Source organism: Delphinapterus leucas, chromosome 13 (assembly GCF_059928025.1).
Source record: "Delphinapterus leucas isolate spDelLeu-1000000601 "Yukka" chromosome 13, BTC_Dleu_Yukka2, whole genome shotgun sequence".
Classification (NCBI taxonomy): Eukaryota; Metazoa; Chordata; class Mammalia; order Artiodactyla; family Monodontidae; genus Delphinapterus; species Delphinapterus leucas.
This window is the reverse complement of record NC_143141.1, coordinates 12,942,275-12,957,015: the sequence shown is the minus strand read 5'-3', so window position 1 is coordinate 12,957,015 and position 14,741 is coordinate 12,942,275. Positions and strand designations below refer to the sequence as shown.

General features: G+C 47.4%; 1 protein-coding gene and 1 long non-coding RNA gene across 5 annotated transcripts in view; one reads left to right on the top strand and one right to left on the bottom strand.

Annotated features, from left to right (window-relative positions):
* IL1RN (interleukin 1 receptor antagonist) overlaps positions 1–1,017 on the bottom strand; it is a 14,915-nt gene extending 13,898 nt beyond the window's left edge. For 3 of the 4 annotated variants that reach the window (XM_089922816.1, XM_089922817.1, XM_030762848.2), the window contains exon 1: positions 818–1,017. Coding sequence is in view for 2 of the 4 variants with exons in the window: in XM_030762848.2 (XP_030618708.1) it covers positions 818–820 (3 nt within the window). In the remaining 2 variants the exon portion in view is untranslated. The remainder of the gene's footprint in view (positions 1–817) is intronic. The other variant, XM_030762849.2, reaches the window with a different exon arrangement.
* Positions 978–14,741, top strand: LOC149747686 (uncharacterized). The gene is made up of 3 exons (XR_016395357.1): positions 978–1,075; positions 1,734–5,118; positions 6,602–14,741. It is a non-coding gene; the product is annotated as an uncharacterized LOC149747686 (long non-coding RNA).

The window sequence follows — 14,741 nt, the reverse complement described above, 5'->3', positions numbered from 1 at the left end:
ACCACCAACCTTAAGATCTTTTCTCTGCCCCTCATGTATCTTACTTAACCAGAGGTTGCAAGCCAGTAGCTCATAGATTAAATATTTTATTTTCTCACTTCATTGTTTTATTTAATCAGAATGCTACACATCACGAAATCAGAATATCTGATTCTTTTTGAAAAATGAGAAGTTTTGGGACTTCCCTTGTGGTCCAGTGGTTAAGACTCTGCACTTCCACTGCAGGGGGCGCAGGTCCCATCTCTGGTTGGGGAACTAAGATCCCACATGCCGCATGGTGCGGGAAAAAAAAAGAAGAAAAATGAGAAATTCTGGTAACTTGGGCCTGCATTCTCATGGAAAAACCCACCTGTGGAACTGACTAGTGACAGCCCCTAATTCTCCACAGTCCCTACCCTTCCCTATTACCCCTCAGATCTATGGTTGAGGACCAGGTTCTATTAGTATTTCTCATTTAGCTCACACTGTTCTTTCTCTCTTTTTACAGAAACAGTTCTCCAATTTTCCACATCTCTATCAACAGTGGGAAATGACCAAGTGACTCCAAGGGCTTCCAGATTTTTTGCACAGCAGGCATGCTTCCTCAGTTCACCTGCTCACCCAGCACGCACGGGGCTCTCAGCCCCTGCCTCAGAGCATCTGCATGGTCTCTCCATGGAGGCTGTTGTCTGTACAGTGGCCAGGTCTCCCAGACAAGCCTGGAGCTCCACACCCTTGACATTCCCCTTGAAGCTCACTCTTCAGAGTCTGAGAGCATTTTGCAAATACTTTTCAGTCCCATGTTTCAGATGGAAAAATAGGAGTGGAAGGAGCTTACCATGGGTTTCCATGGGGAGGGCCTGGTAGAAGACGAGGTGTTCCAAGGTCTTCCAGCCTCTGGCTCCAGATTGAGCGCTGGCACAGGAAGGAAGAGCAGCCAGGCACCACCTGTGCCACCAACGCCTCCCAGGGCAGAGCTGCTCCCTCCTTCTTGATTCCCTGAAGAGGATGAGAGGAGAAGCCCCAGCCTGCCTTCCCATATACCCACGCAGGGCTGGCCACCGCAAGGAGGTGGGCAAGCCCAGCTTCCGGAAAGGTGACTCAGGCGAACAGAAGTCAAACTGGTTCTTACCTGCATAAAACTGGAGGTCACGTGGGAGGGGCTGAGCAGGCTCAGTGGGGCTGGACCTTTGTGCCCACCCAAACCCAACAACCGTCAGCTGGCACCTGCGTACACGCCTTCAGCCAGACAACGTGGGTGGACTTAACCCTGCGTGCCAGGTTCTTTTCTGGGCCTCGGGGGAAAGCCACAGAAGGTCCCTGATGTTCTAATGGGGAAGGCAGACAAGAAACAAACGAACTAACTTCATATGGCAGGAAGTGCTAGAGGGGAAAGAAGAAACGTGAGGTTTTCAAGGGACATGGGGTGGGTGCGATTTTAGGGAAAGTGGCCAGGGGAAGTCTCTTTGAGGTGATATTTGAGCTGAGACCTGAATGATTAAGAAAGGGGAGGAGTGTTCCAGGTGGAAGAACAGCAAGCACAAAGGCCCTTGGGTGGGATCATCATGGTTGGATTGTGGCCCATGTGGTTGGGGCTTGGCTTAGGGAGCAGAGGGTATGCGTCCCCTCCTCCAGTTACCCTCAGGCCCCATGCCCAACCCTGGCATGATGCTGTCTTCGAGGTCAGATACTCTCTCCCCACCTTCTCTGAAAGATTCTGTGTTCTCAACCCTCTCTTCCTCTTTGCCATTCAGAACTGACCTTCTTGTTAGCTTCATGCCCTGGACCCTGCCGGCAGGGAGCAGACAACTCAGGTATGTTTAAAACCACCCAGGTCGATGCATGGGAACAGTGGCAGGGTCTTCCCGCCAGGCTCCAAGTCCCGGGTCTCATCCCCAGGTCTGCAGCTGCATGACTCTGGATGCGTCCCTTTCATTCTCCAGGCCCTCATTCTGATAACTGCAGAGGGAGCAGTCACTTCCTGCCCTGCCATAGCGGAGGGGCTGGCTGGAAGAAGGAATGATGGGCAAACTCTAGAATGCTTTATAAGTTGTGCGCATTGAAGCAGGGCCTTGCTGTAGGCAATGCCGCAGGGCGCAGGTGAAGGGGAGGCCAGCCTAGTGGCTGCCTCCACCCTGATACTGCCACCTCCGAGCCTCTGTCAGGGAAGAACAGGCCAGTCGCTTGACGAAGTGTCCATCATTCAGGACCCTCTCCAGAGGGGTCTAGGAGGAGCAGTTCACTGTCCCCTCACACAGTCTCTGCAGCCCACCCAGGCTCATTCCTTGACTCAGCCCATGGGGTCTGAAGCCAGGTCAGGAGGTGCAGGGTGCTGGAGTGGGGCAGGCCCCATCCTGGTGCCCTAACCGCAGGGACTTCCCAGGAAGGGCCTCACTTCCTGCTCTCTGCAGCCCGGCCTCACCACCTAGAATGCCAGGGCCTCTGAGCTGGGGCTGGGAATTTTTGAAGCAGCTTTTGTAGAGAAATGTTTTCTTGCTAAAGAATCAGGAACTCAATTTTGTAAACCTGGAAAGTTGGGCCTTGGGGCAGCCTGGAGTGGTGCGCGTCTGTTATTACATCAGGAGGGCCGCTCTGGGAGACGGGCTCTGGTGCCTGGAGGTTCAGATCCCTGGCCTCATGAGCTATATCTGTGGGATTCTGGGAACATCTGGAAAATGAGGGTAAGACTGTGGCCCCCCTTGTAGAGGGGTTGGGAGGACTGAGCTAATAAACGTGCTCAGGACACAGGAAGCATCATTTAAGTATGAGCTATAGCCTCACAGGCTATGGGTCTGATGTCTCCCCTGGGGAACCAGGGGCCTGGCGGGGCCCGGGGTCATTAAGGAGATGGTAAACTGGGCTACCGATCAGGGCCTGGGGGTGGCATGTGGATCAGAGCAGAGGCTGGGGTATCCCTGACACGGAGCACATCCAGGGTGGGAGGACCACTTGTGAGCACCTCTAACCCCCCAGGGCCTGGCCCAACTGCAGAGCTCTCCTCTCCTGCCGACACTCCTGCAAATCTGCAAAGCTCTGAGGGATCAGAGCCTTGGCCTTGAGCACCCAGAGCCCCTTGGAAGCCTGGAGCCGAATGTCCCAGAGGTGGAAGACTGGCAGCTGCGGGGAGAGCTGGCATTTGGGAATTTGGGGATTCCTGGTGGCTGGCGCCCCTTGGCCATGGAGGTCGGGGTGCTTCTGAAGAACCCCAGTGGCAGTGACTGACCTGCCTTGGGCCAGTCCCCTGCACAAGGAAGAAGGGCAGCGGGGTGGGATGGGGGGAATGAGATATTGAGGCTGGATGTCATTAGAACCCCTATCTTGGATTCAGACGGTCGCAGGTGTGGTCTCCTGGCAGGAGAGACCCCAAGGTCCTAAAGGGAAGTCATACTATGGAAACAGAAGTCTGGGCCACTAGCTGGGCCCAAGGCAGGGCGCCTGGTGCCGTGGGAAGACTAAGAAGTGGGGGGGGGGGGGAATTCCCTCCACTGCAGCCAGGAGAGCAACACCCAGGGGGCGACCTGGTTCCTGCCGTTCTAGGGACATGAGGCCACGACACTGAACTTGAGTTGTGAAAAGAGATGGCATCGGTTTTACAATTCTGAAGATTGTAAACCCTCAAGGAGTTTCCCATGGTCTTAGACAAACCCTAAAGCCCTTACAGCGTCCCTAAGAGTCTGCGCCACCAGGTCTGGGCTGAGCTTGCCAAACAACCCCCTTGTCCTCTGAACTGCAGCCACACAGGCCTGCTTTTGATTCCTCAAATTCCCCGACCTCAGGACCTTGGCATTGCTTCTGCCCTGCACGGAACTGCCTCCCCTCCCCTGCTCTGCTGACTAGCCTACCAGCCTCTCCCTGAAGACCTCAGCTCAGACACTCATTTGTGTGATACTCCGTGCAACACCCACCTCCCTGGCAGGTCGCCGCAAGGACAGTGTCTGCTTTGGTCTCCGCTGTGTCCCTGACCCATAGCACAGGACCTGCCACGTGGAGAAAGGAAACAAAGAATAGATAGGAAGCCACCACGCGTGGACACGGTGCCTCTCTCTCTCTGACACACACACACGTACATCGCTACAGATAAATGAAGACTCCCGAGCATAACATTCATAAGTGATCACACACTGAAACACACAAGTTCACATCCGTCAGGGTCAAGGCGTGCCAACTCTGCTTAACCCACGATCCCCTCTTCTGGGAACTACCCCCATCACCTGCATCCCAACACACAGGGCCAGTCACGTTCAACGTCCCGACTCTGTCCCCAGGCCATAGCTGATTGGACCTGTGAGGCCAACTGCTTCAAACTAACCCACTGCCAGGAATAAGGAAGTAAAAAGCAGAGAGGCCAGGCCACGTGTAGCTGCTCTCAAACCCAAGACTTCGAAATCCATCAGCTCTAGAAGGGGCCACTCTCGGCAGATGTACAGAGAGAGAAGCAGATTCTATGGGAGAGAAGAACGGAGCAGACAGACAGAGAGACGCAGAGGTGAGGAGGCAGTGGCCTTCAGCTGATAGATCATGATGCCTCCATGTCTCATAACCTTAGCGTTCCCATTCAGGATCTCTCATGAGATCCTGTACTTCCTGCTGCTGTCTCACAAATTCCCCATCACAGCTGAAGCTAGCTCAAGTGTGTCCTGTCCCCTGCAGCCGAAGCCTTCAATTAAATAATCCCATAAAAGCCAACGAACAGCACATAAGGAAACTGAGCAGTCAATCAACATGAAATTCCAGAAGGGACAGTCCAGTAAGGCACGGGTTGACGATGGGAAGAATCATTTCCTGCAACCGTACGATGCATCCGGTTTGTCTGCCGGCCGCGCTGCCTCGTGTTGGCGAGCTGCTCCGCCTTTTCTCACTCCAGCCGTCTCACCCCGTCTTCGGCCGCACTGCATCGGGCACAGGACAGGAGTCAGAGCCAGCTGCATCCTCCTGGTGGTGTCCAAGCTGTGTCTGAAAGAAGAGGAGTAGTTCCTGGTGCTTTCCCAGGAGCTAAGGGGTAGAGCTGCCAGCTAGTTCAAGGTGGGCTGGTCCCTGCAACACCAACCAACAATCAAAACCTAAAGCACACTTGCTCCAAGAAGATTCACTCACCACCCACCCCCACCAGGTGCTACGTTGGACCCTGAGGGCACAGAGGTGAGTAAGGTGGGCGTGTCCTCATCCTCGAAGGACATCACGGGATGATGTGTGCATGGATAGAGGAAGCACAGGGTTTGGTGGCTCCCTCCAAACAGGGGCACCCCAATCAGGCTTGGGGATGGGGTCGCAGGAGGGAGATGGGACAGGTAAGGGGGGAGGATGGGACAGAGGCCCCAAGGGGAGAGAAAGCACTGCTGGGGGCTTCAGGGAATTAATTATAAGTCATCAGAGCCAAAATGTAGAGTTCAAGGGGAAAAGCAATGGGAGGAGGGTGATGGGGGCCCTGGCATCCAGACCCTTGTCCATCTACCCCATCAAGGGCTCTGGACTTTGGCCGAACTGGGGGCTACAGAACTTCCAACAGGGGAGACTCGGGGTAGCAATCAGGTTGGAAGTGGGGGCAAGGCTAGCAATCTTTAATTTGCATTTTCCCTCTTACATTGTAGGCTTATCTGGAGGGGGAAGAGTTGGGGAGCTGGTGGTAGTTATCTTACCCCGCCTCACCCTCCCAGAGAAAAACAACATGAGCTAAAGGGTATCTCTGTTGTTTGTTTCATGTCTCAGGGTGGCTGGACCCTGGGAAGCCCTGACCCACACGTTAGTCACCTGAGAATGCTTCCTTTTCTGAGACCAGGGGCTTTCATGGGGAAAGTAGAAGCATTGCAACCACAGAGTCTTGCAGTACATCAGAATTCCTGGAGAGACTGAGCTACAAGCCACTCCTTGGTGGGTAACAGGAAGGTGCAATTGACCTGTGGTCTGTTACAAAGTATTGCATCATTGGGGAAAGAAGCCTATGCCCAAGAACAGAACGGCCCAGAGTCTGGGCTCGTCCCAGACCTAGAGGCTCTACCCCGGCTGACTGGATCCCAGTGCTGGGGGCCAGGGTCATGGACTTGGATGTCAGGAGGCCCTGCCTGTCTTGGTCTGTTGCAGGAACACAGGGTGCACACCTAAGCCAGACCAGCCTCTCTGCTACTCCAGAAAGGTTCCATTGCAAATGCACACTCCTCTTTGTGGTTCATGCCTGACTGACAGACGGTGGTCTTTATATGTGTGTACAGAATCTAGCAGGCAATGGAGATTAGCATGCAGGCATTTACTTGGGAGTTAACTCAGAATCCACACCTGTATGGTGTGAGGAAAGAAGGAACTAAGCCGAAAGAAAAGCTGAACTGCAGTGCAGTCACACAGGCCTCCACCCATCCCGTAGAAAATCTGGAGCTAGGGTGGCCCTGGGGAGGGAGTCAAGCCTTTATGTCCCCACATTTACTGGTCATTTCCCTTGGAAGGGAGAGGTGACCTCTATGGCTGTGGCCCATTCTCAATGGGGCTGGTGAGGGTGGTGATCTGGGTAGCACCCCCCAGCATCTACTACAGTGGCAGTGACTAATGACAGCTGTCATGCTATCATATGAATCCTGTCATTGAATTTTCACAACAGTCTTTAGAATGTATAACTATTCTCTTTATTTTACAGATGAGGAAACTGAGGGATGGAGCTGTTTGACTCGGAGGCTGTTTAACAACCCAAACACCTCCTTCACGAATCAAGCACTAGATGTGCTTGCTCAGCACATCTAGTCAGGAAACCTCAGTTCCAAAAACCTTAACTTCTCATTCACCCACGGACTGTTCCCAGACAAGCCTTTATTCCTTTCTAGGATTCGATTTTCCCAGCTCTAAAATGGGGATCATAACACTCGTCCTACTTTTTACTTCCCTCATTGCATTGTTGCCAAGACCAATTAAAAACAAGACTGGATCTGTGGGTGTGCTTTGGGAACTGCTAAGTCCTATACAAATAGAAGATGGCATTCTTACTACACATGCAGGATACAGGGTCTAAGGGATCAGCCTCCTGCCCGGTGAGGAACTTGCTCCAAAGTCACGGGAGTCATTGTGGAGGGGATGCTGGGAGCTTCACAGGTTGGCCAGCACCTGAACCTGTTTCTACCCAAAAGCTCAAATGGTGGAAGGGAGTGAAAGCCTTTATCTCTTGCAGCAAGATCTGTTTCTTTAATTTGGGGATTGGTCTGAGGCCCTTTCTGGGGTTCATGAGCTAGGGGACCTGATACGGTTGATCAGAGAAAGTTGCAGGCTGTGGAAGGCAGGATTTCAAGCCCTCAGCACAGAAAGAAACCCCAGAATAAGGAAAAAGGGGCACAGAAAAGAGGCCTTCCTGTAGCCCAGAATGACAGCAGTTTCCTCAAAGAGCTCCAGAGTGGGACCTGGGATCTGAGGGTTGGCACCACTGCTAGTCCAAGAGAAGGCCGTGTGTGTGTGTACAGCGGTTGACCTGGGGTCAGATGTACCACGGGGCCTCTTGATTCATTTCAAACCAGAGTCCATCCAGATCTGTTTTGAGAGTGACTTCGGTCCTTGGGTAAAAGCACGGCATACTAATCCTAATTGATGATGAAAAAAAGTTCGCCAGGTGAGGTGAGGGCTCAATGAGGAGGGAGCGGAGCCCAGGAGATGCCAAGGCATGGCTGAGGTATAACCTCTTCCTATATGGGGACAGTTTCCCCATCTGTGAAATGGGAATGATGATAGCACTTTAATAATACTAGCAAAGCTTTAGTAGAGCAATGCAGACGTAGTATGTACCTGTCAGCTGACGGCTGTGGCTCTTTCAAAATGTTATGTATGGCAAGGTTATTTATCTGTTTGTTTGTTTGTTTATTTTGCAGTCATACAAGTTCAGAAGTGTCATATATTTGTGGTGAATTAAATACTTGGTCACTAGGTTGTGGCCCTCCCCTTCCTGTTCGTGCTTTCTCAATGAAGTTCTGCTCTGATATTCAGAGTGGCCCCAGCTCTCTTCCTGTCCGTGCTTGGCTGTGTTTTTTCATCCTTTCCCTTTTAACTTTTCTGTTTAATATTTGCCATGTCTCTTGTAAATAGCATTAAGCCAGTTTAGAATCCAATCTGACAATCTTTCAACTAGGAAGTTTGGTTCGTGTTCATTTAGTTGTCATCTTTAATATATTTGGACTTGCTTTACTACCTTAATTTTTTAAATTTCTATTTTAGCCCTTTTTCAATGCTTCTTATGTCTCCTCTTTTGCCGTTTTTTGGTGGGGAGTTATTGTTGTTTTTATTCGAGTTCCCCCTCCCCTATTGGTTTAGAAGTCACATACTCTGTCTCTGCTCTTTCAGTAGTTACCATTGAAATTTAACCATGAATATTTTACTTTCCAGAGTCCAGAGGTAATAAATATCTAAACTTCCTTCCCCCAAAATACGTGGATTTATGAGCACTTTTAAGTTCAGCTATCTCCCCCTCAGCCTATTGCAGAATGGCATTTTAGTTCTGTCCTTTCTCTAACCCACATTTATTGTATTTATTTATTTTTGTCTGTGTTGGATCTTGGTTGCTGCGCGCGGGCTTTCTCTAGTCATGGCGAGCAGGGGCTACTCTTTGTTGCGGTGTGTGGGCTTCTCATTGCGGTGGCTTCTCTTGTTGCGGAGCACGGGCTGTAGGTGCGTGGGCTTCAGTAGTTGTGACACGTGAGCTCAGTAGTTGTGTCTCGCAGGCTCTAGAGCACAGGCTCAGTGCTTGTGGCTCACGGGCCTAGTTGCTCCGCGACATGTGGGATCTTCCCAGACCAGGGCTCGAACCCGTGTCCCATGCATTGGCAGGCGGATCCTTAAACACTGTGCCACCAGGGAAGCCCTCTAACCCACATTTAGTTTAGTTTTGTTTTTTTTACAGACATGACAAGGTTTGTTTAGATTTTCCTACCTGTTTACTGGTTTCTTAGCTCACAATTCTTACTTATATCCCAGATGTCCTGTGATAGGCAGAATAATGCCCCCTGCCCCAAAGATATCTCCATCCTGGAACCTATGAATCTGTTATGTTACAAGGGGAAATGAAGGTTGATAATAAGCTGACCTTAGAATAGGGAGATTATCCTGAATTATCTGGGTGGGCCCAATGTAATCACAAGGGTGTTTAAAAGTGGAAGAGGAGTAGGTGATATGATAGAAGAAGGACCCGACCCCTGTTGCTGGCTGTGCAGATGGAGGAAGGGGCCACAAGCCAAGCAATGCGGGCAGCCTTTAGAAGATGGAGAAAACAAGGATGCAGATTGTCTCCTAGAGCCGCCAGCGGCCCTGCTGACACCTGGAATTTTTCAGAATCCTGACGTAGAAAAATGGAAGACAATAATTTTGTGTTGCTCTAAGCCGCTAAGTTTATGGTAATTTGTTATTGCAGCTATTAAAAAACTAGTTACACCTTTCTTTCTGGGATCAGTTTCCCTTTTTTCAAAACACTCTTTAGCTATTTATTTTTAAAATAACTTTATTTTATTTATTTATTTTTGGCTGCGTTGGGTCTTCATTGCTGTGCATGGGCTTTCTTTAGTTGTGGCGAGCGGGGGCTACTCTTCATTGTGGCACGCGGGCTTTTCATTGTGGTGGCTTCTCTTGTTGCAGAGCATGGACTCTAGGTGTGCAGGCTTCAGTAATTGTGGCACATGGGCTCAGTAGTTGTGCCTTGAGGGCTCTAGAGTGCAGGCTCAGTAGTTGTGGCGCACGGGCTTAGTTGCTCCGCGGCATGTGGGATCTTCCCGGATCAGGGCTCGAATCTGTGTCCCCTGCATTGGCAGGCGGATTCTTAGCCACTGTGCCACCAGGGAAGTCCCTAGCTATTCTTTTAATGAGGGCTAATTGGTGGTAAACTCGTTTATCATTTATCTGGAAATATCTTTATTTGTCCTTTTTCTTGAGAGATAGTTTCAGTAGGTACACAATTCTATATTAATAGTTAATTTTCTCTCAGCACTTTGAAGATGGCATTCAACTGTCTTCCTGCTTCCATAGATATGGAGAAGTCAGCTGTCAGTCTACTGGAAAAATAATCTCTAATTTTGGTGTTTTACAGATTCATTGCAATGTATCTATGTGTGTATCTTTATTTACATGTCTTTTTATGAGCTTTGTTTCCCGGATCTGTGGATTCACTTATTTATCAGTTCTGGAATATTCTAAGATATTAACGTTTTGAGTATTGTTTTTCTCCCTGCTCTCTATTTCCACCTTAAGGGGCTGTAATTAGATGTATGTTACACTTTCTCATGCTATGCTTACAGTGTCTTAACATGTCTGTCATACATTGAATTGCCCTGTTTCCTTGTTTTGCATTCTGTGTGATTTTTTTTTTTTTGGACTGGAGTTTTCAGTGCAATAATTCTTCTTTAATTAGTCATTCATTCTGCTGTTTAAACCCACTCACTGAGTTTTTATTTTAAAAACTATATTTACTATTTCTAAAAGCTCAATTTATTTCCCCAAACTGCCAGATCATTTGTTATATTTGTCTCTTGCTCACTTTTTGATTCAATTTTTTTTTTTTTTTTGCGGTACGTGGGCCTCTCACCGCTGGGGCCTCTCCCGTTGCGGAGCACAGGCTCCGGACGCGCAGGCTCAGCGGCCATGGCTCACGGGCCCAGCCACTCCGCGGCATGTGGGATCTTCCCAGACTGGGGCACGAACCCGTGTCCCCTGCATCGGCAGGCGGACTCTCAACCACTGCGCCACAAGGGAAGCCCCTTGATTCAATTTTTATGTTAAATATTTTACAAGTAGTTATTTAAAATTCCGAATCTGATAAATCTGAAGTCTTTGGGGGGTCTCAATCTGTTATCTTTGTTTCAGACTCTGAGGTTCCCACATCACTGGGACCATCTTATACCCAAAGTTGGAGGTCTGAATGGTGAGGTCAAATTCCCATCTGGGATTTGAAGTCCACCCAGCAATAACCTCAAAACTCTCTTAAAAATAAAAAAAAAAGGAAAAAGGAAAAGAAATAAAGACCACATTGAGTTTTATTTATAACATTAACCTTCTAACACAAAACATAACAATTTAGCTCTTTAAGATAGCTAAAAATAGCAATAATTAAATGAACATTTTAGTTAAAGCAGTTATTACAAAACAAAGGATCCCAACCTAAGAGGGGTCTATGTATAGGCCTGAGGGCCATAAACTCATTTAACTTTTATGCAATAGGTCAGGTTCATCTTGGGGATAAGGACTCATACCTCAAAAGGATGTATAATCTCAAAAAAGGTTAAGAATCACTACTCTGGGGAAACCTCAGAAATGAAAATAAACCCTCAGGTATTATTTTGTATCTTTCTTCCCTATCCCCTTACTGTATCCCCCTATCCCCTTACTGTTTCCTAATCCATTCCTTCATTTCTGTGGCTTCTAAGAGAGACCTTAGCTTATTTTCTCATGTGAGATTTTGGAGTCATACAAATTTGAAAGCAAAATATTAAAATTCCAGTAGACAAATGAGCAAAGGAAATTTTACAAAATGTTGAAATCAGATGCAAAACAGAAATATAGTAAATGCTTAGCTTCCACCATTAACAAGGAAATCATAGATAAAATAAAGTATTTACGCCTGACAAATTAGCAAAAATTAGGAAAACACACCTCCCAACATGGGTGATGGTGCAGTGAAATCTGATGATGGCGACAAGCTATTGTTCAAACTTTTTCAGAAGGTGATTGTGTGACATGTATCAAAACAAAATCATGACTCTTTGATCCTTTAATCCCATTTCAGGGACTCTTTCAACAGAAAATAATCTGAAGGATAAAAACCACATGATTATTTCGGCATAGATGAAAACAGCAAAACGTTAGAAGAGACCTCAATGTGCAAAAAAGGAAAATTAATTAATAATGTTATACCATACGACCCAGCAATCCCACTACTGGGCATATACCCTGAGAAAACCATAATTCAAAAAGAGCCACGTACCACAATGTTCACTGAAGCACTATTTACAATAGCCAGGACATGGAAGCAACCTAAGTGTCCATTGACAGATGAATGGATAAAGAAGATGTGGCACATATATACAATGGAATATTACTCAGCCATAAAAAGAAATGAAATTGAGTTATTTGTGGTGAGGTGGATAGACCTAGAGCTTGTCATACAGAGTGAAGTAAGTCAGAAGAGAAAAACAAATATGGTATGCTAACACATATATACGGAATCTAAAATAGAAAAATGGTTCTGAAGAACCTAGGGGCAGGACAGGAATAAAGACCCAGATGTAGAGAATGGACTTGAAGACACAGGGAGGGGGAAGGGTAAGCTGGGACGAAGTGAGAGAGTGGCACGGACATATATACACTACCAAATGTACAATAGATAGTTAGTGGGGAGCAGCTGCATAGCTCAGGGAGATCAGCTCGGTGCTTTGTGACCACCTAGAGGGGTGGGATAGGGAGGGTGAGAGGGAGACGCAAGAGGGAGGGGATATGGGGATATATGTATACGTATAGCTGATTCACTTTGTTATACAGCAGAAACTAACACACCATTGTAAAGTAATTATACTCCAAAAATAATAATAATGTTACATTTATGGAAAATTATGCAACAATTTAAAATGTTTAATTTTAAATACTGAGCAGCAAACATGATAAATGGTTATAACACACTCTTATGTCATCTTAGAGGCTCTGAAAACACAAGGAGATTTCTGAGGTGCACAGTTCTCAGAAGATATGGAACTAGGATGCAGATTTCCCTCTATGTTAAAAAAGTTCTGAGCAGATAGCTGTGCCTCATGATTGGATGACCATATCGTATGAGTAACAAACTGAGAAGCCTATGACTCCGTGTATAGAGTTTACAGTTCTCAGCAAACAAATCTCACCAAAAATGTTACTCTGGCATATACCAGATGAGCAACATAGTGATTCCTGAACAGAATAATAAGTCTACCCAAATGTTCACCTACTCTGTTCTCATGAGGGACGATGTATAACCAGCAAGGCTTTAGGACTCGGTTGGAAGGGGTTTTCTTTTCACAAGCTCTCCAGCCATCATACATGTCAACAGTAGCCCCTGATGCCATAGGCTCTTGACTCATCATTGTGGTCACCAACCTACTCACTCTTGCCAAACACTTCCACCATCTTCATGTCTGTGTAATACTCCTTCTACCCAGAATGCCCTTCTTCTGTCCAGAAACTCATTTACCCCTGAGCTCAAAGGCCACCTCCTCTGAGAAGTGTTCCCGATGCATTCCCCATCAGTGTTGGAGCTTCTTTCCAGGACTTCCCTGCCCTTCTTTTTATTTCCACACTGCTCTACTGTGTTATAGTAAATTGCAATTCCATCTGTTTCCTCACTGAGACTGAGAGTTTCTCCAAATCAGAATCATGTTGAATTCACAGCAAAATGGATCAAATATGGGATCTGGAGTTGGATAAACCTGATTTTAGATTTTGGCCACACACACAGACTCTACGACCTTGGACAAGTTGCTGAGCTTCTCTGAACTTCTGTTTCTTCGTCAGTACGATAGAGGTCAAAGAAAAACTGTTCATTGGGCTCTTAACACACGCTAAATGCCCAACAAATGTTAGCTGTGCACTCAGACAGTGAACACATGGTGTAGACCAAGACCAAAGTCTTTTGACTCCCACCTTAGTGTGGCACCTTCCGGGCCAGGGGAGGTGTATGGTGTGCAGAACACCCAGCTCCTTGAGCCAACAAGAGTCCAGCTCTGAAAATCCCTTGGAGCCCTCAGACATTGGGGAAATCCCTTCACACATCTCCTGCCCCCACAGTGAGGAGACCCAGGAATAGATCACTGTAGGGGTAGGAGTCAGAACCCTGAGCCACTGTCCAGGCTTCTGCCCTCTCCGTGTCCTGGGCCAACAGACAGTGAGTCACTATCAACATCATCCATGACACCCACTGATCTTGGAGCCTATGACCTCATGACATGAAGAAACTTTCCTTCTGACAAGCATCACTTCCAGGTAACCAAAGATTTGTCTCTGTTTCTACTACTGTTGCTCTGAACTTACCTCTAAGTGACTCCTTAACCCTGAAATTACTTGTTGGGGACCTCATCTTCTGTGTTACTGAGAAGAATTAAGACATTTGTCAGGAACTCCCTTGACTTCCTTCTTCCGAACTGCTGCAGAACCATAGCAACGCATAATGAATGATAAAAATCACACAATCTGGAATCAGATTGGACCCAGAGGTGAGGCTGGTTTCTGTCTGCTATTAGCTGAGTAATTTTTAGCATATTTTCTAACCTCTGGACACTTATCTGGGCTGCTAACCTGTGAAAATCAAGTTTAAAAAAAATAAACCTCCAAGATGCCATGAGGATTACATACCATAACTTAGTGAAAGAACCAGAAACCTTGTAGGTAGTCAACAAATATTGATTATCCACTTGTCTTCCTTTCAAAATATTGTTGTTCCTTACTTTCCATCCCTGAAGTTCCAGCTGTTGGAGGGACATGTTCCCAATAAAATGTACCCTACATATGACATCCACAGTGCCCAAAACAGAATCTGTCAGCTTCCCGCTCCACCCTTCAGACTACTCTGTTTATGTTGATGACACACCCTTCTTGTATTCATTTCCTATTACTACTGTATGTAACAAATGACCAAAACTTAATGGCTTGAAACTCAAAAAAAGGGCGAATTTTACACCCTCCTCCCACATAAAATATGTTCTCAGAAGAAAGGACAGCCCTTCTCAAAAAACAGAGTTGTCAGCAGTACCCCCAACACATTTAAACATCAGGTACAGGGCTCTCACTTTTCTCAT